Raw genomic sequence first — 27,143 nt, 5'->3', positions numbered from 1 at the left:
TCTGGGAAACCCAGAAGACTTCATGATTATTGTTTACTGAGCATTTACCAGGCATCAGGCATTCTTCGGCACCCTGTGTGCATTCTTATTTTAACCTTCACTCAGTTCTGCAAGGGATGTGCTTGTATCATTATCCTCCTCTAAATATAAGGAAATTGAGGCCTGGACATACTAAGTAACACATCCAAAGTTGCACAGTGATCAAACTCAGGTTAGTGCGTCTCTGGAGAAGGCACTCCCACTTGGCTTTGAATTCCATCTCACCCGTTTACAGCCCAGTGACCCACTTCTTGTTCTCTGAGCCTCTGTTGTCTTCAGCTGCAGAACAGCAAAATGGACTTCCTCACAGAATAGGATATTCAATGCAAAGCACTTGGTACAACACTGTAGACACTTGAATGATCCGTCTCTTCATCAGGAAGCAAGATTGGTCTATGTGTTCCTGTGTCATCAGAGTTCTGATGGCTCATGCGTTTGTCCAGGGGACTCAACTCAGTGCTATGTGTGATTGAATATCGTAGTGGCTAGATCTCTGCAGGCAGCTGTGGGGGAGGGGCATCGCTGCTGCCCAGGCTCCACTGCACACAGCAGGCTGTACTAGCTCAGTTTCCCCACCTATAGATTAGGGATCAGACCACCTGCCTTCTGGGTTATGGTGAAGTTGAGATGAGAACAGATAACTGCAGAAGTTCCTGCTGTTCTCTGAAAGTTTGAACTTTCACTGCATATAGCTATTTCAGATCATTCTTGAAGGTAATACTTAAGAACATGCAAACTCTTTGCTTTGGGCTCATGATGGGTTTCATTTCTTTCTTGGCTGGTGGACCTGTGCTCATTATCATTCAGTGAACTAACTCAGTGTGCACAATGGCATGTGGAGATAAACACTGGCCCTTGATTTAGATGAAATATTCCAAAAAGAAACTGATCAATAAGAGAAACAAAACAAAACAAAACAAAAGATCATTAGAAAGTTTTGAGAAGGGGGTCACCTGGGTGGCTCAGTCGGTTAAGCTTCTGACTCTTGATCTCGGCTCAGGTCACAACCTCATGGTTCTTTTTTTTTTTTTTTTTTTTTTTTTTTTCTCAACGTTTTTTATTTATTTTTGGGACAGAGAGAGACAGAGCATGAACGGGGGAGGGGCAGAGAGAGAGGGAGACACAGAATCGGAAACAGGCTCCAGGCTCCGAGCCATCAGCCCAGAGCCTGACGCGGGGCTTGAACTCATGGACCGCGAGATCGTGACCTGGCTGAAGTCGGACGCTCAACCGACTGCGCCACCCAGGCGCCCCTCAACCTCATGGTTCTTGAGATCCACCTGCCTGTCAGGCTTTGTACTGAGAGTGCGGAGCCTGCTTGGGATCCTCTCTCTCTGCCGCCCCCCGCCCCCCTGCTCATGCTCGCTCACTGTCTCAAAACAAATAAACTTTTTCAAAAAGGTTGTTGAGAAGTAGATATATGCTCATTTTCATAATTTCCCAGATGAAAAATCATGTCATAATTACTGATGGCACATGGGGAGGATTTCAAAGAATGATTCTCACACTTTCTAATCAGGTCACAAGGAGGGAGAAATGCCCTTTTTCACCACCTTGACTTTCCTAAGAGCTTGTGGGAGAGAGAACACCTATAGATAGAATTTTCATTTGGAACTTGTTAAGAGGCAGACAGTTTATTACTATAAATAAGCATTAAGGATTGTTGGTCTGCATGGCTAACCTGGGGGCTGACATGCATGCCAGCTTTCCTTGGCACGTGGTTGGTTGCTGTGAGTAGCATACAGGTCTCTCCAGTGACTTGAGAAACTGGCCTTAACTGGCTTTCTTCCCGGGCCCCTTGAGCAGCCATATGACCCAACCTAGACGTGCTGCACTTCAGTCCACCTCATTTCAAATCCCTTGACCACGGCCAACCCCCAGGGTCAACCAGGCATTGCCACATGCTCACGGGCCTGGCAAAATCGAGAGTGGCACACTGCCTCCAGAAGAGGGAATGTCACTTTATCTTCCAAGGATTGCCTCGCTAATTTCTAGTCACCTCTCCAGACTCATTAATGATAGAAGGATAGCTTTCTCTGGGACGTTTTTCCCACTTTTCCATACAGCATAGATGCTGTTCCCACATGTTCCCTTTATGCAATTGTCCTCAAGGTGGTGCTCCTGTCAGTGTCCTGCCTGTCCTGGCTTCCCCTGCTGGCCATGAGCTCTGCTGGGACAGGGTTCCGCTCTTCTGCCAGCACCTGCAGGTGGGGCACCATCCTGACAGCAGTAGCTTGAACAAATGTTTGCTGAATTCATGAATTTTAACTTGTCTTTTTTTCTAGTTTAAGAATTATCAAAAGTAAAAGTTGAACAGCTTCTTATTCCTCTGAGCCCTAATTCCCATTATTTCTTAATGGTGAGATTTTTAAAAAGGGGTTGTTGAACTGTACTCCGGAGAGCCTTCTAAGGAATGACTAATTCGGTAGGTCTCAACCTACTGGCTACACATCAGAATTCCCTGGGGAGCTTTGAGAAGATGTCCATACATGGGCTTTGTCACTGACAAATGAAACCATAATCTGTGGGTGTGGCACCTCGTGTGGCGGTGTGTATTTTTTAAGTCTGAAGTGATTATAAAGTGCAGCTAGAAGTAAGAACAGCTGGTGTGGGTGGTCAGAAGCTACTTTCCTGTTTCTTCCTGTGACTCACAATAGTCTTTTAGTAGCCATGGCCCCTGCTATGCCACCCATTGATCTAGTCTGGAGGTTGGATGTGGGCTAGCCCCATACTGAAAAAGTGTGAGAATGTTCAGTAAAATTATTTCCATAGAAAGCACTTCTACTGGTCAAGCAAGAAGAGAATTTGAGCATAGGGGAGGAGATTTTAAAATTATAACAGCTGAGGGGCACATGGGTGGCTTAGTTGACTCTTGGTTTTGAGTCAAGTCGTGATCTCAGGGCTTCGTGAGTTCGAGCTCTGCATCAGGCTCTGCACTGGCAGCACAAAGCCTTCTCAGAATTCTCTCTCTCCCCCTTGCTTCCTGCCCCTCCCCCATTCGTGCTGTCTCTGTCTCAAAATAAATAAACTTGAAAAACAATACAATTATAACAACTGAAAAGCATCACCACCAATATAAAAGACTGCCTGTTTTCACTTGGAGTGTAAGTTTAATCTGTTTTTTTTTTTTTATTGTGGTAGAATGTACATAACATGAAATTTACCATTTTAACTATTTTTAAGTATACAGTGGTATTTAGTGGTACATTCACACTGTTGTGCAGCGATCACCACTATCCAGCTCCATCACTTTTTCATCATCACAGTTACAACTTTGTACCCATCGAACACTAACTCCCTGCGCACCCCTGACCCCTGCCCAGTTTCTGGTAACAACCATCTACTTTCTATCACTATGTATTGGACTATTCCAGGTAGCTTATGTAAGTGGAGTTATGTAACATTAGTCCTTTTTATTTCACTCAGGATGATGTCTTTATGGTTCATCCACATGATAGAATGTGTCAGAATTTCATGCCTTTTTAAAGCTGACTACTATTTCATTATATATAGAGACCACGTTTTCTTTATCCATTCATCCTTTGATGGACATTTGAGCTTCTACCTCTTGGATCATATGCATAATGCTATGAACGTGAGTGCACAAATAACTGCGCAAATGAAGTCACTGCTTTGAATTCTTTTGAGTATACGCCTAGAAGTGGAATTGCTGGACTATAAGATAATTGTAGGTTTGACTTTTTTTTTTTTTTTTTGAGGAACCACTATACTTTCCACAACGGTTGCATCATTTTACATTCCCATCAGCAGTGCACAAGAATTCCAGTTTCTCCATGGCCTTGCCAACTTGTTATTTTCTGTTACTTTAAACATTTACTTGCAGGGATGCCTGGGTGGCTCAGTTGGTTAAGCGTCTGACTCTTGGTTTCAGCTCAGGTCATGATCTCCCGGTTCATTGGGTTCGAGCCCCACGTAGGGCACTGCGCTGACAGTGTGGAAGCCTGCTTGGGATTCTCTCTCTCTCTGCCTCTCTCTCTGCCCCTCCCACCCTTGCACTTTCTCTCTCTCTCTAAATAAATACACTTTTTATTTTTATTTTTTTATTTAAAAAATTTTTGAGTAGGGGAGGGGCAGAGAGAGAGAGACATACACACACAGAATCCAAAGCCAGCTCCAGGCTCCAAGCTGTCAGCACAGAGCCCAACGCAGGGCTCGATCTCACCAAGTGTGAGATCATGACCTGAGCCAAAGTCAACGCTTAACCAACTAAGCCACCCAGGTGCCCCAATAAATAAACGTTTTAAAAAATGATTTACTTGTAAGTGCTGGTGTTTCAGAAATAGGAACACAGATCCCTTCTCCAGTTTTGCTGTATTTCCTCGGTTGTAGAGTGACTTAGTGACACATGCAGTAGTGCTCATGAATAATGGGAAGCGGAAGACGTCATAGCTAGAATAAAGCATGAGACCATGATTCTTTTTTTTTTTTTTTTAATTTTTTTTTAACATTTATTATTGAGAGACAGAGAGACGCAGAGTGTGAGCAGGGGAGGGGTAGAGAGAGGGGGAGATACAGGATCCGAAGTAGGCTGCAGGCTCTGAGCTGTCAGCACAGAGCCCCACACGGGGCTCGAACTCACGATCTGTGAGATCATGACCTGAGGCGAAGTCAGTCGCCCAACCAACTGAGCCACCCAGGCGCCCCATGAGACCATGATTCTTACTTACACATTGTGAACCCTTCTGAGTCTGCCATTCTCAGTACATACAGCACTTCACTTCCCATCACAGTCTTTTTGGCTGTTGAGCCAATAGAACCACTTTATCTTCTGAACCTCAGTATGAAGCGTGCCATACTTCTCTGCCACCAGCTTACGAAAATCTCCGTCGTGGATATTTTTAGTGTCCAGTTAATTAAGCCTTGTTAACTTATCTTTCACTCTTTTCATCCTGATTCAGCATCTTGACGGTTTCCTTAGAAGATTTAGGTTTCTGTGATGGTTTGTTTTCAGAGTAAAGATTTAAATTAATTGTTTATAGATTAAGTAAAGAATACGGTTTAGAAATGAAGAGTGTTTTATTTTTTTCCACAAGAACAGTGACTGGCTTTTGAGGAGTTTTAAAAATTAAACAACAACAACAACAAAAAGCGGGGAGGGGTTTACCCTGAAGCAAACATAAAGTGTCAGTCAGTATTCTGAAGCAGATTAACAGATCCATTTACAGCCAGGCCATGCTTTTTCGTTCCTTTCCTGCACTAGAAGAAAATCATTGTAAGGTATAATTGGAAGTAAATGTGGAAAGTTGTAGCTCTGTCTGCCCCTTGGAAGCATACATATCACTTGAGTATTTAGTCTTAGGACCTTGAAAATCTCTACTTAAAGACTGACATGATATAGTGGCAATTTAGAAATGATAATCAAGGAGGAAAGACAACATTCCTTTTATACAGCCCTATTTTCTGCTTTCTATATCTGATTTAAGTAATTTAAGTGTAATGAAAATGATTCCTCAAACACTACTATTAACACATCTGTTTTTCAGTTGGATAGTTCACAGATGCCAAGGCTAGAAGGTACAAGATTATGAAAAATCACTCAGTAGCAGTTTTCCATTTTTTAAATTGATACATACTTGTCATATAACACACTAGTTTTAGGTGTACAACATGATTTGATATTTTATATATTGCAAAATGATCACCACAGGAATTCTAGTTAACATCCATCACCACATATAGTTAAAAATGCTTTTCTTGCGATGAGAACTCTCTTAACTTTCAAATATAAAATATAGTATTAACTGTATTCATCAGGCTATACTTTACACGCCCAGGAATTATTTATTTTGTAACTGAGAGTTAGTACTTTTGACCACCCTCCACCCCCCTACTTCTGGCAAACATCAGTCTGTTCCCTGTATCTGTGAGTTTTTCTTTTTTAGATTTTGCATATAAGTGAAATCGTTTGGCATTTGTCTTTCTCTGACTTACTGCATTTAGCCTAGTGCATTCAAGATTCATCCACGTTGGGGCGCCTGGGTGGCTCAGTCGGTTGAGTGTCCGACTTCTGCTCAGGTCATGATCTCACAGCTTGTGAGTTTGAGCCCTACGTTGGGCTCTGTGCTGACGGCTCGGAGCCTGGAGCCTGCTTTGGATTCTGTGTCTCCCTCTCACTCTGCCCCTAATCCACTCACATTCTGTCTCTGTCTCTCTCAAAAATACATAAACATTAAAAAAAAAATTAAAAAAGATTCATCCATGTTGTCGCAAAAGGCAAGATTTCTTTCTTTTTTATGGCCGAATAATATTATGTTGTGTATATACGTAAGACATCTTCTCATCCATTTATCCATCAGTGGACACTTAGGTTGCCTCCATGCCTTGGCTGTTGTACATAATACTACAATGAACACAGTGGGGGGTACATACATCTTTTTGAGTTAGTTTTTCATTTTCTTTTTAAAAATTTTTTTTAAACGTTTATTTATTTTGAGACAGAGACAGAGCATGAACAGGGGAGGGTCAGAGAGAGAGGGAGACACAGAATCTGAAACAGGCTCCAGGCTCTGAGCAGTCAGCACAGAGCCCGACGTGGGGCTCGAACTCACGGACCGCGAGATCATGACCTGAGCCAAAGTCGGACACTTAACCAACTGAGCCACCCAGGCGCCCCTCACTTTCTTTTTAAATACCCAGAAATGGTATTGCTGGATCATATGGTATTTTTAATTTTTTGAGGAGCTTCCATGTTGTTTTTCATAGTGGCTGTACCAATTTACACTCCTGCCAACAGTGTGCATGGGTCCCCTTTTCTCCATGTTCTTGCCAAAACTTGTCATTACTTGTCTTTTTGATATGAGCCATTCTAACATAGGTGATATCTCATTGTGGTTTTGATTTGTATTTCCCTGATGATGAATGATGTTGAATATCTTTTCATGTGTCTGTTGGCTGTTGTTTATCTTCTTTAGAAAAATGTGTATTCAGGTCCTCTGCTCATTTTTTAATCAGATTGTTGTTGTTTTTTGCTGTTGAGTTATATGAGTTCTTTATATATTTTGGGACATTTGCCCCTGTACATACGTGATTTGCAAATATTTTCTCCCATTTGGGTATGTCACCTTTTTATCATGCTGATGGTTTCCTCTACTGGGCTGAAGACTTTTATTTCGATATAGTCCCACTTGTTTATTTTTGCTTTTGTTGCCTTTACTTTTGGTATTAGATCCAAAAAGTCATCACCAAGATTGCTGTCAAGGAGCTTACCACATATATTTTTGTATAGGAGTTTTATGGATTCAGATCTTATACTCAAGTCTTTAATCCATTTGGAGTGGATTTTTGTGTATGGTGTAAGACAGTGGTTGAGTGTCATTCTTTTGCATCTGGCTGTCCAGTTTTCCCAAGACCATTTAAGAGTCTGTGCTTTCCTCATTGTATATATTCTTGGTTCCTTTGTCTTAAATTAACTGACCCTAAATGCATGGGTTTGTTTCTGGGCTATTTATTCTGTTCCATTTATCTACGTATCTGTTTCATGCAAATACCTTATTGTTTTGATTACTACAGGTTTGTAACGTAGTTTGAAATCACAGAACATGATGCCTCCAGCTTTACTCTTCTTTCTCAAAGTTGCTTTGCCTATTCAGGGTCTTTTTTTTTTTTTTAATTTTTTTTTTAACGTTTATTTATTTTTGAGACAGAGACAGAGCATGAATGGGGGAGGGTCAGAGAGAGGGAGACACAGAATCTGAAACAGGCTCTAGGCTCTGAGCGGTCAGCACAGAGCCCGACGCAGGGCTCGAACTCACGGAACACGAGATCATGACCTGAGCCGAAGTTGGCTGCTTAACTGACTGAGCCACCCAGGCACCCCCTATTCAGGGTCTTTTGTGGTTCCACACAAATTTTAGAGTTGTTTCTTTTCTGTGAAAAATGTCACTGGAATTTTGATAGGGATTGCATTGATTCTGGATTGCTTTGGGTAGTTTGGAGATTTTGACAATATTCTTCCAATTGCTAGTATGGAATAATTTCCCATTTATTTGTGTTTTCAGTTTGTATCATCATGTCAGTCTTTTACCTTCTTGGTTAAATTTCTCCCAGGCATTTTATTCTTTCTGATGCAATTGTAAATGAGATTGTTTTCTTAAGTTCTCTGTCTGATAGTTCATTACTAGTGTATAGAAATGAGAAAATTTTTGTATATTGATTTTCTATCCTGCGATTTACTGAGCTCATTTATTCTAACAGTTTTGGGTGGAGTCTTAACATTTTTCTATATTTGGTATCATGTCATCTGCAAATAATGATAGTTTTACTTCTTCTTTTCCAATTTGAATGACTTTTATTTCTTGTCTGATCACTGTGGCTAGAACTTCCGGTACTATATTGAATAAAAATGGTGAGAGTGGGCATCCTTGTCTTGTTCCTGACCTTAGGGAGAAAACTTCCAGCTCTTCACTATTAAGTATGATGTCAGCTGTGGGCTTGTCCTATCTGGCCTTTATTATGTTGGGGTACATTTCATCTGTATGCACTTTGTTGAGAGTTTTTATCACAAGAGGATATTGAATTTTGTCAAATGCTTTTTCTGTGTCTATTGAGATGATCATGTAATTTTCATCCTTCATTTTGTTAGTCTGGTAGATCACGCTGATAGATTTGCAGATATTGAATCATCCTTGCGTCCCTGGAGTAAATCCCATTTGATCACTTGATTCTTTTTTATTATTGAATTCAGTTAGCTAACATTTTGTTGAGGATTTTTGCATCTATGTTCATCAAAGATACCTATAATTTTCTTGTGGTAACCTTGTCAGGTTATGGTATTAGGGTATTGCTGGCCTCATAAAATGTTTGGAAGCATTTGAATGTTTGGTAAAATTCATCATTGAAGCCATCTGGTCTTCTATTTGGTTGACAGTTTTTTGATTACTGATCCAGTCTCCTTACTAGTCATTGGTCTATTCAGATTTTCTATTTCTTTATGATTCTTGGTAGGTTGTATGTTTCTGGAGAATATCCATTTTTTCTAGGTTGTCCAATTTGTTAGTCTGTATTTGTTCATAGTAGTTTCTTATCCTTTCCATTTCTGTCTTGTTAATAGTAATGCCTTTTATTAAAAATAAATTTTTTAACATGTTGAATTTTTGAGAGAGACAGAGTGTGGGTGGGGGAGGGGCAGAGAGAGAGGAAGACACAGAATCTGAAGCAGACTCCAGGCTCTGAGCTGTCAGAACAGAGTCCAGTGCAGGGCTTGAACTCATAAACTGTAAGATCATGACCTGAGCCACAGTCAGACGTAACTGACTGAGCCACAGCCTTCTCTTTTATTTATAATTTTATTTGAGCCCACTCTTTCTTGGTGATTCCAGCTGAAGGTTTGTCAGTTTTGTTTATCTTTTCAAAGAGCCAGCTCTTAGTTTCATTTATCATTTCTATTAACTTTTTAGTCTCTATTTCATTTATTTCTGCTCTGATCTTTGCTATTTACTTACTTCTTCTAACTTTTGGTGATTTTTTTTTCTTTTTCTAGTTCTTTAAGGAAAAAAGGTTTTTTGAGATCTTTGTTTTTTGTGTAGGCATTTATCACTAAGAACCTTCCCCTTAGAACTGCTTTTGCTGTATCTCATAAGTTCTGGTATGTTGTATTTCCATTCTCATTTGTCTCAAGGCATTTTTTGATTCCTCGGCAGTTTTCCATTTTTAACCTTCATGCCCTACATTACTGTGGCTGCTGCTTCCTAACTTATTCTCCTGAAATGGTCACAGTGGGATTGGGAGTTTGAAAAAGAGAAAGGCAGGAACATCATTGGTAATGACAGAGTAAGGACCTCTGAATATTATCTTCTATAAAAACAGTGATTATCAAAATCAACTTTCTCACAACTGTGGAAGTTAACCCAAAGTGTGCATCACTCTGAGGAGTATTTGTTCAAGAAAAATGGTTAAATGTTGGTAATAACAGTGAGTATTACATTGTGTCACCTTGCCCTATTCCTGTCCCTTTCTCCCTAGTTCCACGGTGGCCTTGGAGTCAGGCTGAAAATCAACAGCTACTTATCCTAGCAGTCACTGGGAGGGAAGAACAGGGTTGGAACTTATTCAAAGCTTCATTCTAAGAGAATTTCCATTATTTGACCTAACAGGTCTTTAGAAAATCCCATTCTAAAAAAAAAAAAAAAAAAAAGAAAATCCCATTCTCCAAGCTTGTCTTTATCTGACTTCACTCAGATCTCACCCAGTACAAACAGCCTTTTCCTGGGAGCATTTAAAAAAAATAAAAAATAGGAAAACAAAAACCTCAAACAAAAACTAAATAAAAACAAAAGTAAAAACAAAATGTTGATTATCATTGCAGATTCCTGAGGCAATGGTAATAGTTATGGCAAACAATAAGCTAATCAAAAAATTAGAAAGAAAAATCTTAGATAATATTTCATTCCATAGGGGCTTTGAAAAGCCATCTGGGTGGCTCAGTTGGTTAAGCATTCTACTCTTGACTTCGGCTTAGGTTGTGATCTCATGGTTCATGGGATTGGGCCCCGCATCAGGCTCTGCACTAACAGTGCTGAGCCTGCTTCGGATTCTCTCTCTCCTCTCTCTCTGCCCCTCTTCCCACACACACATGCACTCTCTCTCAAAATAAATAAACTAAACAAAAAACAAAAAAACAACTGATTCAAAAGGAAATAGAAAATCTGAATAGACCTGTAAGAAATAGATTGAATTAGTAATCAATGAAACCTGTATAGAGAAAAGCCCAGTTCCAGATTTACTGGTGAATTCTAACAAGCATTTAAAAAATAATTAAGACTGATCATTCACAAACATTTCCAAAAAATAGTAAGGAGGGAACATATTTGAAGTCATTCTATTAGACCATTGTTACCCTGATCCCAAAACTGGACATCACAAAGCAAAAAACTTACCAATATCCCTTATGAATATAGATGCAAAAATCCTAAACAGAATACTGGTGGAGTTAATCCAGCAACATATAAAAAGAATTATACACCATAACCAGGTGAGATTTATCACTGGAGTGTAAGGTTAGTTCATATACAAAAGTCAGTCAATGTAATGTACCATGATCAGTAGAACAAACCACAAAAACCACCTGATCAAATCAATAGATGCAGAAGAAGCACCTGACAAAATTCAATGTCATTTCATGATAAAAACACTAGACAGATCAGTAAGTGAGGAATGGGAAAGAACATCTTTTATTTGATGTAGGGCATCTATGAAAAAGCTAATGTTTTAAACAGCTGAAGACTGAAAGCTTTTCCCATAAAGATCATGACAAAGGTGATCCCTCTTGACAGTTGTATTCACCATTGTAATACAGGTGGTAGCTAGGGTAATTATTGAGAAAAAGGAATAAAAGTCATCTAGGTTGGAAAGGAAGAAGTAAAATATCTTAAATAATAGCATGATCTTTTATGGACAAAATCCTCAAGAATACATACACAGCTATCAGTGCTGGTAAATAAATTCAGCAAGGTTGCAGGATATAAGATCAACATATGAAAATGAAATGCATTTTTTTTTTTTACGTTTTACTTATTTGAGAGAGAGAGAGAGCACATGAGCAGTGGTAGGGGGGCAGAGAGAGGGAGAGAGAGAATCCCAAGCATGTTCCATGCTGTCAGCACACAGCCCAATGTGGGGCTCAGTGTTACTAACCATGAGATACTGACCTGAACCGAAATCAGGAGTCAGACCTTTCCCAAATGAGGCACCCAGATGCCCCCTTTATACACTGGCAATGAACAATCTGAAAAAGGAAACCAGTAAACAGTTTTATTCACAACAGTGTCAGAAATAATAAAATACTTAGTAATAAAAGTATGAGAATTATATACTGGAAACTGTAAAACATTTAGAAAAATTGAACTAAATAAGTATACAGACATTTTATGTTCCTGGATTAGGAGACAGTGTTATGGATTAGAAGATATAATATTACTCCAATGGTGCAATATTCCCCAAATTAATCTGTAGATTTGGGGTAATTCCTATCAAGATTTTGGCTGCCCTTTTTTCAGAAATTGACAAGGTTATCCTAAAATTAACATGGGAAATCAAGGAACTCCAAATAGCCAAAACAATTTTGTAAAACAGCAAAGTTGGAAGATTTATGCTTCCTGATTTGAAAACTGAGTATATAAAGGTACAGTAATAGTGTGGCACTGGCATAAAGATAAGCATATGAATCAATAGAAGAGAATTGACCATAAATAAGCCCTCACATTGTGGTCAGTTGATTTTTGCCAAGGGTGCCAAGGCCATTCAATAGAGAAACATAGTTTTTTTTTTTTAAAAAGTGCCCCACCTGGGTGGCTCAGTGGGTTAAGCGTCCGACTTCGGCTCAGGTCATGATCTCACGGTCTGTGAGTTCGAGCCCCGCGTCAGGCTCTGTGCTGACAGCTCAGAGCCTGGAGCCCATTTCAGATTCTGTGTCTCCCTCTCTCTCTGCCCCTCCCCTGTTCATGCTCTGTCTCTCTCTGTCTCAAAAATAAATAAACATTAAAAAAATTTTTTTAAAAAAGTGCCCAGGGGTGCCTGTGTGGCTTGGTCAGTTATGCGTCTGGCTCTTGGTTTTGGCTCAGGTCGTGATCTCTCGGTTGGTAAGTTTGAGTCCTTTGTCAGGCTCTGTGCTGATGGCACGGAACCTGCTTGGGATTCTCTCTCCCCCTCTCTCTCTGCCCCTCCCTCATCTGCCCTCAAAACCAATAAGTAAACTTTAAAAAAAAGTGCCCAGAGTTATGAATATACTAAAAGCCATTTAATCACACATATCCTTTAAGAGCAAATTTTGGCATGTATGAATTATATCTCATTAAAGGGGGTGGGTGGGTGCGGAAGATTGACACACACACTCTGCAAAAGACTGGATGTGCTCTGCTAAGAAGAGATATGAAAGGAGAGGGGGTCACCTCAGGGAGAATTAGAAGGAGGTGCCACGTTGCACATCTTTCTTCAGCAATTCCTGAGACAACTGTGTGTGTATACATTTTAATTTGGAAATTGATAGTCTCTTTTTATTTCAAGTGAGTAGAGACCAACTTTTGAAATTACCAGACCTGTTGCCAGTAGTAGAAGTGTGTCAAGAGCACAGTATTCCAGTATCACTAGCCAGAGCTGACCGTCAGGAGGAAAAAAGGCCATTAGTATCTTTATTGTGGCCGAACTGTAATGTTGCCAAAATCTATCCTGTGAGAATTCGAAATAAGTTTGGTTTGTAACACCCTTGCTTTTAAGATTAGATTATGTGTAATTAGAAAAGAATATGCCAGTGGGACAAGTATGTGGAGGTAAGAGGAAGTTGATACACAACAGAAGGAACTGATAAGCATTACTGATGTGTTTATGGCTGAAAGAGGAAGAGATTTTCTGGACTTGCTTTTTCTTTTTCCAGTTTGTCTGGTTTTGGTTTGTTTTTTCCTTATTGCAATGGCTAGGACCTCCAGTACACTGTTGAGTAAAAGTTGACAGCGACAACCTTGCCTCATTGCAATCTTCAGGGGTTTTAACACTGTCTTTCACCATGAAGTATATATAATATCAGCAATAGGTTTTTTGTAGATGTCCTTTACCAAGTTGAGGAAGTTCACTTTTATTAGTTTGCTGAGTGGCTTTTTAAAAATCTTGATGCTGGATTTTGTCAAGTGCATTTTCTACATTTATTACAATAGATTTTTCTTTTTTATAACATCTTAAGTTGGTGAATTACACTGATTGATTTTGAAATGTTAAAGCAACATTGCAGTCTTGGAATAAACCTCATTTGGTCATGATTTATAGTTGGATTCAAATGGCTAAAACTTTTAAGAATTTTACTGTGTTCATGAAGGTTGTTAGACCTGTAGTTTTCTTATCTTACCTTGTCTTGTAATCTTTTTTATTTTTTACCTAATACTTGTTTGGTTTTGGTATTAGGGAAATGCTGGCTTGAGAGGATTTGAAATGTTCCTTCCTTTTTTATTTTCTATACAAATAGCTAATACTTCTTCCTTAAACATTTGGTAGATACCATCAGTGAAACTATTTGGGCCTGGAGGTTTTTTGTTAGTTTGTTTTCTCAGTTTTATTTTGGTTTGGGTGTGTGTGGGGGGGGGGGGGGAGGTGATGGTGTGGGCAATTTTGAACTATAAATTTAATTTCTTTATTGATATGGGGCTACGTAGATTATTTCTTCATGACTGAACTTTGATAGCTGTTTCTCTCAAGGAATTTGTCCATTTTTATGTAAGTTGTCAAATTTTCTGCCATAATGTTTTTTCTAATACTCCTTTATCATTTTATATTTGTAGAATACATACCAATATTCCCAGTATTGGTAACTTATTACTTTTTTTCCCCCTCTGATTGGGTAGATATTTATCAATTTTCTTGACTTCTTTTCTCAAAGGACATGCTTTTTATTTCACTGATCTTCTCTATTTTCTATTTCATTGATTTTAGCTCATAGGTTTATTAGTACATTTTTCTATTCATTTTGGGTTTTATTTGCTCCTTTTTTTTAAAGTATAAAAAGGTGTGGGAACTTACCCTTCCTATCTAATAAATTTGTTTATAGCTGTTAAAAAATTAATTTTCCATCTAAGTACTGCTTTAGATGCATCCCACTGTTTTCATTCATTTAACTACTTTTTCATTTCCCTTTTGGTTTCTTAGATCCATAGTCTATTTCGAATTACATTGTTTGATATCCAAATGTTTGGAGATTTTCCAGATAGCTTCATGTTATTGATTTCTATTTTAATTCTGTTGTGGTCAGAGAAACACTTTGTACAATTTGAATTCTTTCATCTTTATTGAGATTTGATTTCTGGCCCAGACTATGTGGCCTATCTTGATAATGTCCCATGTGTACTTGAAGATTGTGGATTCTGTATTGTTTGGTGGTGCATCTTATGTCAGGTCAAGTGTTACATATCCTTACTGATTTCCAAATTTAGTAAGTTTTCAGTTTTTTCATTTTTTTTTTTTTCCTATCCCTCTTTCCAAACCTTTCATTCAGTTTCTTTGGGGTGTGTGTGTGTGTGTGTGTGTGTGTGTCTTGATATGTCTGTCTGTCTTGATATTTTCCTTTCTGTGTGTCCTTTTGGTAGTTTCTATTGTTCATTCTTCAAGTTTACTAGTCTTTTATTCTGCAATGATTTATCAGCTGCTAATCTCAGCCAGTATATTTTTCACAACAGTGAGATCACATTGGGTTTTTTTTTTTTTTTTTTGTATCTTCCATAACTCTCCTTAGCATGCTCAGTCTTTCCCCTTTTTGAACATATGGGGTATATTTGGGGTTGTATTTTCCTGCTTCTTTGTACACATGGTAATTTTTGTAGCTCAGGCATTTTGAATTTTATGTTGCTAGGTATTAGAAAAAATAAGTATTTGTAGATTACGTTTATGTATGTCTAACACATTTATTACACACACATCCACATATACACGCACACACATACATACATAGGGGATACATACATACTTACATTAGGGACCCTATCTCTACTTCACTTGAACAAGTCATTCACATTGAATCACCAGTTTTCATTTGCATTTTATTTTTTATACAGCTGACCAGGACAGAGAATCCTAGTCCCATGTTTTTTGTAGGGCTCCCAGTATCTCAAAAACTACTGCAAACATCTTTAAAGCTAAATTAATTTCACTAGAAAAAAGGAAGGGCACATAAAATACTTGAGGCATAAATACTTGGAAACTAAGAAAACCCAAGATCTCCATCTTGGGTTGGAAGCAGTGGTTTGAAGAGCTTAAAAACTCCTTGTCCTGCTCTCATAGGGAGAACTCTCTAACTCCCCAGCTTCATAGCACATCATGATTCCCTGAAAAGCAACCCAGAGTGTGGGCCTGGGTAGTGTGTAGTCCCTGGGGCTGGCTGTGACCGGCCTCCTTTAAAGAGCTCACCCAGCAGGGGCATACGGGCAAAGTAGGAGATTGAAAAGCCTCTGAATTGCCTCCCTCCCCCTTTTGTATTAGATCATAGAAAATCACTTTGCTGCTGCGGTGAGCCACCCAGGAAAATCTCTCTCCAGGGTGCTGGCCTGCCAGGTGCACCCTGTTCTCCAGTGAGGCCAGGAAAGGGCCCCACAGCAAAACAGTGTCTAGCTTCACAGCTGGCTGGCAGCTTTGCTTAAGTTGGTAGATTGTGCTGTGTAACTCTAAGAGCTAGAAGGTATTCCCGAGCCAAGGAAAGCAAGAAACTACACTTAATCTGAATCTCTGAGTGGTCACCATGATGAATGTGTTAAAGACTTCAGGGAAGGGGCGCCTGGATGGCTCAGTCGGTTGAGCATCCGACTTTGGCTCAGGTCATGATCTCACGGCTCGTGAGTCCGAGCCCCATGTGGGGCTCTGTGCTGACAGCTCAGAGCTTGAAGCCTGCCTCTGATTCTGCGTCTCCCTCTCTCTCTGCCCGTAACCCACTCGCATTCTGTCTCTGCCTCTCTCAAAAATAAATAAACATTAAAAAAAAATGTTTTTTTAAAAGAAAAAAATGACTTCTGGGAAAATGAAGGAAATCAAACTGGCTTCACATTTTCAGAACGACTTCTGTATGGTTTGGATCCTATTTTTTTTTTAATTTTTTAACATTTATTTATTTTTGAGAGACGGAGAGAGGCAGAGCATGAGCAGGGGAGGGGGAGAGAGAGAGAGATACAGAATCCAAAGCAGGCTCCAGGCTCTGAGCTGTCAGCACAGAGCCTGACGCAGGGCTCGAACTCACGAACTGCAAGACCATGACCTGAGTTGAAGTCGGATGCTCAACCAACTGAGCCATCCAGGCGCCCCGGATTCTTTTTTTTTTTTTTTTTTAATTATAAGAAAGGGGAAATACAATTAGTACCTTGAAGCCATGTGAAAAATATACCAGGAGCTTCAGTGATGGAGAAGGGCAGACCCTCAACTGTAGAAAAAGTATGAAACTTATTTTTAAGTACATGGGAAAAAAAAAAAAAAAAGGCAAGGCCTCCTAGAGCACAAAAATCACCAGTTAGAAAAGTTACTTTTTATGTGTGAATCTGAACCTCTGGCTTTTTGCTGAAGAGGTCTGTGGCTCTTTTGGCTGTCTGGGGAAGGCTTCAGGCTCCTTAGCCAAGTGGTGTGAAATGCTGGTGGCCTGGTTCTGCCACCACTTTCACAGGCCCTTTCCCTGTAAACCCTGTTCTCCGGCCATAGATGGCAGCCAGTGCCACCTGCCCTTCATATTTCTAATGGTATTTTTATGTATATACCATAGTACCTCATGAACAGTGCTGTGCAGTTAGTGGGGTCTTTCCATTTGCTAATTTTACATGACACACTGAGCTGACAAGGTGTCACACCCCTCTTGGCAGATGAGGAAATGGGAAAGCTTTAGGATCAAGAAAGTTTCAGTGACTTGGCCAGTGTCCCAAGTACAAGGATCTAGACAAAATCAAAAGGCTTGTTAACTTTAAATTCAGTGTTCTTTCTGCTAGAATGTGCCGCCACCCTCCAGGACTGGTGGGAGATACTGGGCCAGTCCTCAGGCTAATGCTTCATGATTGTTTTACTTGTTCTGCCTCACTCAGCAGGTGCTGAGCCAAGTTGTATTTGTGGGGAGCTAGCTTAGTGGGAGACTTTCCTGTGAAGAGGGCAGGGTCTAGAACATGGAAGTGGCCCAGTCTGGCATGTGGAGTGATGAGAATACTGGTTGTGGTTTTCTTACAACTCCCCAATTACTTACTGCCTAGTATCACTTGGAACTTACTTTGCTAACTATGCTTTTGCAAAAAGAAGCATAAATCAATTCATGTAGAAATGCAGAAAAGGGCGAAAAGTTGGTAAGGAACGTTCCTGGAGATCGGGCCTCGCAGCTTTGACTCTGGGAGGGTATCTAACTTAACAGTGTTAGCTTAGTCATAAAGAGCAGAGGTCCAGGACCTCAGACTTTCAAAACAACCACAAAGGTTAACAGCAGTTGCTTGCTGAGAAAGCTTGCAGTGTGTTTAACAACTAAGCCTTTAACATAGGGTTTCCTAAGCCAGATTCAATAGTAATGATTTTTCATGACCAAACCATTGAAGGCAATTGAGAGTAATGTTTCCCTCAAAAAATTAAACCCCAAAACCAAATTTATCAAATGGCTGGACACCTCCTGTACTGACTTCCAAACCTCCCCCCCACCCACCCCAACCTTGTCGGATTGAACCAAATTAGAAATTTAAACCAAATGATTACAGATTTTTCATATTCTAGCTAATTGACTTGCACTCCTCAGTCTTCTAAACTCAAAAGTAAATCGCAGCAGTGCTGGTTCTGAGGAGAGCACACATAAAGGTGTTAAAGAACAAGCAGGATACCCAGGCAGGCTTACACCCCGAGGACAGTTAGGGTAAGTCTGTATGCTCTGCAGCTATGTTTCCGTTTAGTTCTCAATTCCCAGAGTGTCGAAGGCCGGGCTGTGATGACCTCTATGAACGAGCAGCTTCTTGTCAACAGCCTAGACTTTGTATTTTACAGTGGCTCTTGTCCCCCGCCCCTGTGCGTGCACCTCTGTCGTGGCACTGAACATACCGCAGTGCCCTGGTTGCTTTCTACACGTAATGCTCCTACTATTCAACTCTGAGAGCCAAGACCTGGCACATACTTGGCATGTAGAAGAATTTCTGATGTGTCCAAAATTTTACAGAAAAAAGAGAAGTACGCCAATTATTTTATTTTAAAGTCTTTTTTTTTTTTTTCTCACTTTTCACAAAGGATTTGCTGTCAGTCTTCAAGTCATCTTGTCCAATCCAAAAGCCGTATTTAAGCGTCGTGGATCCCAGCCAGGGATGCAAGAATCTGATTTTCTAAAACAGATAACAACAGTTGAAGAGCTGGAACCAAAAGCAAATAACTGCACCAAGGTATTCATTTCACTTGTGCTGCTTGACCTTGTTGAGTGTCAGCGTTAAGAAGCATGGCTACCCAAAAGATTTCCCTCCCCTCTAGGTTCTCGTGTGGCACACTCGGACAGAGAAGGTTAATCTAGCCAACGAGCCAAAGTACCACCTGGACACGGTGAAAATTGAGGTATAAATTGAAGAAACTGAAGCAGCAACTGGTGCAGTTTGCCTGGCTGGTGGACGTGGGAGAGGACGTTTGGAGGTCAGGCTGCCAAACATTCAGGTATTGTTCACTTTACTTCAGTACAGCAGCCTTGACTGTCATCTGATGGACATCTGTTTAAGCAGAGCTTGCCAGTTAACACGGCTGACTGGATGGTATAAAGTGTGTGTTTTTTGTCTTCATTTGTTCTGCATGTTTTCCCTACAACGAAACTGGAAGTTCTTTGTACAGTACAGCTAGTGACACTGCGGGATACACTGTGAGTATCTTGTGTACTTTTTTTTTTTTTTTTTTCCCATTTGGCCTTATAACTGATGGAACTGGTTTTAGAAACAAAGGACAGGTATTTTGTTGACTAAATGTTCCCAATTCCTCACTTTGCAATATTAAGTAATTTTCATATGGTTGGTGGCAGTATACATTGTAGGAAATAAAACCCACAAAAATAAAAAGGTCTATGGATTTATCTGTTTAATATAGGGATATAACATTTTGTCAATACTAGGCACCATAAAATGTAAACACAATTACTGTCATAAACCTGGATATACCTTCAAGGATTGAAAGTGGCTTTGTTTAGTTACCCTGTTTGCATATAGTGCAGAGAAAGGTCTTCATGTTATTAGCACTATGTACATAAGAAGAGATCCAAATTACAAGAGAGGCAGATAAAATTTGAGTTCTTTAAACATTCGTTAAACTAAGTTTTGTAGTAACATCCAGGTTTATCTTCCTTTCACTAACCACGTTCCCTGTTAAGCACATCATAACAACAGCACAGTGAAGTGAATGATGAAATAAAAGAACTTTGATACACTAGAAAACAGTGCTCAGTGACACATTTACATTCTATTTATATGATTAAACATTTGATCATACAGTACCTTCCTACAGGATTACTGGCTAATTTGGGGGTGGGGTTTATACTGTTAGAGGTATTACTAACATGATAACTACTTCCCTTATATGCAAACATTAGAGCTATACTTTTATCGAGAGTAAAACTGATTATGCAAGTTGACTGAGCAGCTTCTCAAATAATGTGGTTTACGAAATCATGGGAAATGAGCAAAGCTGCCCTTGACATAAAATCGTTTCTCAACCTGCTTTTCACATCAAATTTAATCTGTACAGACCAACACGGTCAGTCAGATAATTCTTAATATGAACAAATGGGGAAAAAGAAAAAAAAAATATGTACATGAATAAACAGGGGAACTAGATGCGTTTTAGCAAGGAATGTCAGGTGGTAGTTCTGGATGAAACTTGCAGTGCAGTTTTCATTTCCACAGCTGTGTGCTGAGAGTCTGACCCGATGAGCTTCCAGACCAGCCCGCTGTTGTGCTGGGGGGCTGGCCAAAACCGACTGCGGGGTTTGTACTGCTGATACTCATGCCGGCCATTTGCTGATTCATCTGTGAAACATAAAAGGCTTATTTTAGGATGTTTACTTCACTTTTAATTCTTGTTTCTTGAGCCACAGACATTTATTAGAAGCTGCCTTTGAGGTTAATTTAGTCAAAGAGATAATGAAGTTTAATAGCAATTATAGAAGTATTTTTCATCAATATGAAAATTAGTCAAAGCACAGGGGTATAAGTAGACTGCCAAACAATTATTTCCCTAGAGAAAGCAAATAGCTATTTTGTTTCCTTCTTGTTCTTTCCTTCCACTTTTTTTTTTTTTTAGCATTGTCCATAAAGTGATCTCAATCCTATTTATTCATTTTCAAGACTCCATTTCTTGTCCCCCCAAAATTAACCACACCTGAAAAAACACCAAAGCAACCTTTGAATTTGTATTTGAGTCCACTAGCCTAACTTTCAACTATATCAGGATGTTGTGCTTTAACTATAAGGACTGAGTAAATTTTAGAAAGTCAAATACTCCAAAACTATATACTGTGTAAGACAGGTATTATTCTGTCTTCATTAAAATCTTAAATGGTTCTAAATACTTCCTAAGTATTAAAAAAAGGCTGTAAAGCATACATTTTCTTTTGCTTAACCACTAAACATCTAAAATTAATTTTCATTATATAAGGTATAAGATGACCTGTGTTTTTCTTCCAGACTGGAATCATATATGTATATAAGCATCCTAACCCTTTCACTATGGTACTTCTCTTCTTCTAAGACTGATGATAAGGAAAGGAAAGGCAAGATTTATCACAAAGTACAGAGTGGATTCAAAAATCTGTGCTCAGGGTTGGAATGTATTCTTAATAAGGTTCTTCAGAGGTCTTGCAAAGACACTAACGTTCACCACATTGCTGATGAGGCATAGTGTACACGTCTTCATACCAACTAAAGGTTGTAAACCACCTCGCTGGCGAACAGATTCCACTGAGGGGTGCTGGAAAACAGCAGCACCCCTCAGCACGCCTGAAAGTAAAAGCCAACGTTAACTCCTTACTGGTTCATCTAGCACCTTAACTTTGAGCTGAGTGTACTTCAGTATTTTGGCTACACAAAAGCTGTTACTGACATTTGGTACTTGAGGTTCCCAGAGGGTGGACACTTCCTTTAAACAATGACAGTAGGGGCTCCTGGCTGGCACAGTTGGTACAGCATGTGACTCTTGATCTCGGGGTTTAAGTTCAAACCCCATGCTGGGTGTGGAGAGTACTTAAAACAATCTTTAAAATGTGATAGTAAAAGCATTCACAGGATATACAGTGATTTTAGTAATGTTAACTATCAGTATAGACTATTCTCTGAATGCTCTCAAGGTAAAACAGCTGAACAGAAACCAAGATTCCCCCCAGTGCTAGAGGAACACCAAATAGGAACTGTAAGGGAAAGAGAGGCTGGAGCATGAAGCTAAATCTAAGGGTCTTTGTCTATGCAGAAAAGTCAGAATGGAGCGCTAAAATAGACTGATTTGAAAAAAGTTTTACAAGTAAAATGGGATTTTATAACGTAAGGGGATGTCTGAGACAGATGTGGACTTGTCCATAAGTAAAAAGGAAACTCAACTGTACAAAGGTTTTTAAACAAACTTTTATAAAGCCAGGGGCAGTAGGCATATGACATGAAGAACAGCCTAGATCCCTTACAAAATAGTGCTTTGAGACTGGAAACCACTCCCTGCCCCCAACTTAGTAGTGAAGATAGGCAGGTCTAAGTGGACTATAAAAATGCCCCACCAGGGAGCTGGGTTGAAGCTTGGTGCTAATTTCACAGGTAGCAGAGAGGAAGTCTCTCAAGATGCCCAAGATAATTTCCAGCTGTTACAAACAGGATGTTCACCAGTATTATACTCTGAAATGAAAAAAAGCTTAACATTGCTTTACAGAATACTCTAAATATAGGGTCAGTGACAGCTCACTTGTCTGTTTGATGTAACTTCATAATACCTATAGACAAGTCCCATCTGATACATTATCCTTACTCAGATCTTTCTGCCATGTTGTTATTTTTAAATAAACCATTCAGAAAATGAATCCCATTTCTTTGATTTTGGAGACGCTGGAGAGTAAATGACCCCCTACCTGTGAGAGGTTCCACTGGGGCTGCTGAGCTTGCGGCAGGCCAAACTTACTCTGGGGCGCGCCCATCTGTCCCACCATTCCTCCGTGGGGGCCAACCACATTTGGGGGAAGTGGCATCACACCAGTTTGTGCGTTTCCCATAAACCCATTGGGCATGGGCATGCCCACCATCATGCTTGTACTCTGTCCCATCACATTTCCTAGAAGGCCAGGAGCTGCAGGTGCAGGCACAGGCACGCCCATTGGTGGAAAACCTTGAAATGCAGTCGGTGCTTGTGAGGTAAATGGTATATTTGTGGGTCCCATAAACACACCTGCATTTTAAGAACCATGAAAAGAAAATGAATGAAGAAAGCAGGGCTACTGTATACAGTTGCACTCACCTCTATAATCACAGAAAAAGGATCACCATCTTTCTGAAGAACCCACAGCAAAAATTTTAATTCCAATCTGCTCCTGCTCAGACCGACTCACAACCTCAGAGCTGGTTACTTCCAAAATGCACACAAATCAGTTACAAACCTGAGCAATTTAGGCTAGATATATCTTATGCAATAGCCATATAAACTCCACAGCATGAGATTATGTGCTGTTTGTGCTGACTTGCACGGCTTGTCTCCCACTATCAGATACACAACTGAGAGCTGATGGTGTCTGGCTTTAATGGAAGCAAGTGTCCTAGAATTCCAGCTCATTATTTTAGAAGGAGTGCATTTGACAGATTCAAACTATGTAAACAATAGATCTTACTGTGCTAGTCTTTCATTATAATTATTAAAAACTCAGTTTTGGAATTCATGTGATAATTCAGATTGCTTATTGTTTACTTACAGAGAAAATACCATACTGTACACAAAGTTGTAAACTTCATGCAAATCAAAATAATTCTTCAAAAATAACCCATGTCCTGTAAGCTTGTGAAACAATATTAAGTGATATGTGAACAGCGTGTTACTTCTAAATAAAGTTTTGTGAATCCTGTATATGCTTTTTAATTCTAATGCTTCATACCAGTTTTGTAGTTGCACAAATTGCAAAGCACCTGGTACATGGAAAAATAGGAAGAAATAATATCATACAAAGGGTATTCTAGTAATGTTACTGCAATTCACTGAAAGCAGATTTGAAAATGAATTACCAGGAGTACTCTGCTGCTGAATGGTTCCTGTGCCATACAGAGATAAGATGGAATCTTTGGAGAGTTGTTTCTTTGCTACCTCTTCTGACTTTGTAGCTTGCTCAGTGAAGAGATCTAGATCTCCAGATATTACTGTAGACAGAGTGGCAGCTGCAGGTATAGAGGGCGTCCCCTGAGACAAATACCAAAACAAGCTGTCAAATTCTGCATACTAACACATAGTTCATCCCTTCCTTAAAATCTAAATGAATTAGAAATTACACAACTGTAGAAGGTAATATGATGACATCAGGATCATTCACAAGCCCACACAAAACCAACATCTAGGATAAAGATACAATGTTTCCTATTTTAAATCTGTTAATGTGAGAGAACTAGATCAAAGCTCTTTCATAATAAATTGTGTTTACCTGCTAAACTGACACTGCGTTTTTGCCCATCATATCCTGACCACAGTGGGTTCAACAATAGTATGTGACTGCTGTGTGAGGACCACCATTCATGGGAGATGCTGGGGATCCACTTCAACTATTTCAAGGAACTGGTATCCCTTAGAATAAAGAACTACAGCAGACTGCAAGAGGGTCTTGCAAAGGCTGATTTTGTCTTTGAAAAAAAAAGCCTTTGTTTTTCAAAAGCTGCATCATATTTCTGTAAACCTAATCTAGATCAGTTTTAACCTCATAGTAGAATGTTTCTAGTCTATCCAGAAATGAAGTACAGCAAAACTTCACCTATACTCTCAACCATATCTTCATTCCACTTTTGGAAAATAGAAATAAACATTCAGATACTTAATACAAAAGAAAAATGTTCACTTAACCTATATGTGCACACAGATTATACAATCACAGCTAATAACTTCACTTTAATGATCTCTGCAGCCATTTATTCAATCACATTCACATTTGTTTACATGAAATTGTTTTAGATATGAAGAGTTTCAAAGAATTCTAAGAAGAATGGTAGAAACTGGGTAAGGGTCTTCTCAAACTACAGAATAAGGTGAGTAGTAGGTAGAAGTTAAAGATCCTGTAAACAAATTTACCTTAGTTTTTTAAAAAATCAAACATTTAACAACTTGGCTAAAAAAAGTAGCAATAAATTACCATCCAAGCATTGTATTCACAAATTTAAGGAGAACAATAGTTGAATCTACTATGACAAATTAAGCAAGCATTTTGAGATAGAAGTCACTGCATTTTGCCGAAAGTCTGAAATGTGTAAGGACTCGGACACAGTGGAATACCAAATATGGGAATGCACTGGAATAAAATACTACCTAACTACCAGTGATGGCAGCAGAAACTCTCAGAGACTAAGAGCAAGTGCACTGGAGCCAGCCTGCCAGGACTAGAACTCTGGTCCCACTGCTTGCTACACTGTGCCCTGAGACTGTCACTTAGTCTCCACTCTCTTCTGTAAACTTGGAGATAGGACTTCTAACCTTACAGAGTTGCTTGATGACCACTAGAAGTGCTCTGCACAATGGCAGAATTAAGCACACAATGTTTAACTTGTTAGGTAATGAAGCAACCATCTCACTAAGTAATCTTTTCATAATGTTTAGTTTCTGTTCAGTCTAAGAACCTGCTCAAAATCCTGAGGTCTATTCCCTGTGGAAGAGATGAAACTACAAGAAAATCCAAAATGGCTGGGAAACCTATTCTAGTAGTCCCCCTCACCACACCCCCATACACTTTCCAAGATACATTCCAAGTACCCTGGGGATGCCTGAAACCATGGATAGTACCGAAACGTATATATACTGGTTTTTTTTTCCTATACATCCACACCTATGACAAAGTTTAATTTATAAATTAGGCACAGAGAGCATAAAGTAGAACAATTAATATACTATAATAAAAGTTATGTGAATGTGGTCTCTCAAAATATGCTGTACTCTTATGATGTGAGATGATAAATGCCTACGTGATGAGATGAAGTGAGGTAAATGACAAGTGAGGCACCGTGACAAGTGTTAAGCTACTACTGATCACCTGGTGATATATCAGAAGAAAGATCATCTGCTTCCAAACTGTAAGCAACTAAAACCACAGAAAATGAAACCACAGTCTCATACTAGAGCAGCCTAATATCCACATGCTCTAAACGTGTATTTCTTCTGATGAAGGTACATAAAATGGAACATCTACCTCAACGTGGTCATAGTCTAAAAACAGCCAAACCACATAGCATGACTAGTAATCACTCCTATGTCCATTTTTTATTTTTTGGTGCTCCATTTGACAGCAGTGTAACTCCAGGATTAAAGGAGAACAACCTTTGTCTGTCAATTTACACTTTGAGAGGCTGCAGAATCCCTAAACCAAAGGTTCTCTCTGGCTGTTGGGATCCTAAGGCTGATCCAAGGTCAAGGCAGCACCTGTACAGGTCTAGATACTGTTGGTTTATGTGTGTTAGAGATAGAAGGAAAGGGATGGCTTCTGTAAGTCACCTTTGAGGACTCTGGAATGATTCCCTGGGAACCCCCAATATACATGTGCATTCTGGTCAGGTGAGTATTTCCAACCTCCTTCAGAAGACTACACAGCCAAACAGGTAAATCTCTCTCGTCTTCACATGAGTGGGAAATCTTTTAATATAATTTTTACTATGAGTAAAATCAGGACTGAAAGAGTATAGGGTTCAGAGTAATTCCTATTTCTGTCCAATTTTACATAATGGAAACTCACCAAAATTAGTAAGTTACATAGCTAGAGTATATGTATAAAATGTGTAATTTAACCTGCCTTTCCCCTCTCCCCATTTTCAAAGACATTTTGAAAACATGTCTGGGTTTTAATCTTTGCATGTAGTTCAGATGAAAGATAACTCTGCTCACCCAATATTTTATAGGGCTCAATACAACTGGCACAGCTTTGGTCCAAAATCAATGTTCTAAAAAAAGAATCAGATGGGATTTAAAAAATCAACTCTGTTACTCTTAGTTGCTGATGCAGAATGCACAAAGCATGAAGGCCAGACCAGCCAATCCCTCATAAAGGTAGAAGCCACACCCCGTATTGTGGTCATGGTGCTACTTAAGAGTTAAATGAAGTCTGCATTGTTCCACTTGCTTTGATACCGAAAAGAACACATGAAGTACACTGAAGCCTCAGATGTGGGGTCTAATTTTCTGTGTGGTTGCAAAGCAACTCACATACTCCAATGGAATCCAAAGAAGTTTAGCAGATAAAACAGCCTCACTAGAATGCTAGACCAAAAGAAACTGCTTTTCGTGCTCAGATTGTCAAATAACCTAATGCTTCTTTCTGAAGCCAAAACATTAGCATTAGACAATTTTTATTATCACATGCATACCCATGCCTGGACAAATTCACAAGGTAATTAATGTTAATTGAAACAATAGTAGTAACAGTCCCTCATTTTATGTTTTGGGGTAGG

At 39.4% G+C, this 27,143-nt stretch overlaps 2 protein-coding genes across 6 annotated transcripts in view; one reads left to right on the top strand and one right to left on the bottom strand.

Moving 5' to 3' along the window:
• B3GAT2 (beta-1,3-glucuronyltransferase 2) overlaps positions 1-19,334 on the top strand; it is a 90,960-nt gene extending 71,626 nt beyond the window's left edge. Inside the window, exons 3-4 of the mRNA XM_042939153.1 lie at positions 18,754-18,902; positions 18,988-19,334. Of these exons, the coding sequence (XP_042795087.1) occupies positions 18,754-18,902; positions 18,988-19,074 (236 nt within the window). The 3' untranslated portion in view covers positions 19,075-19,334. The remainder of the gene's footprint in view (positions 1-18,753; positions 18,903-18,987) is intronic.
• A 226-nt stretch (positions 19,335-19,560) lies between these two features.
• SMAP1 (small ArfGAP 1) overlaps positions 19,561-27,143 on the bottom strand; it is a 205,467-nt gene continuing 197,884 nt past the window's right edge. For all 5 annotated transcript variants that reach the window (XM_042939152.1, XM_042939148.1, XM_042939149.1 and 2 more), the window contains 3 exons: positions 23,736-23,907; positions 22,598-22,911; positions 19,561-20,519 (listed from right to left, as the gene is read on the bottom strand). In XM_042939152.1, the coding sequence (XP_042795086.1) occupies positions 20,385-20,519; positions 22,598-22,911; positions 23,736-23,907 (621 nt within the window). In that variant the 3' untranslated portion in view covers positions 19,561-20,384. The remainder of the gene's footprint in view (positions 20,520-22,597; positions 22,912-23,735; positions 23,908-27,143) is intronic.

The sequence above is a fragment of the Panthera leo genome, chromosome B2 (genome assembly GCF_018350215.1).
Source record: "Panthera leo isolate Ple1 chromosome B2, P.leo_Ple1_pat1.1, whole genome shotgun sequence".
Classification (NCBI taxonomy): Eukaryota; Metazoa; Chordata; class Mammalia; order Carnivora; family Felidae; genus Panthera; species Panthera leo.
This window is presented reverse-complemented; position numbering and strand designations above follow the sequence as displayed.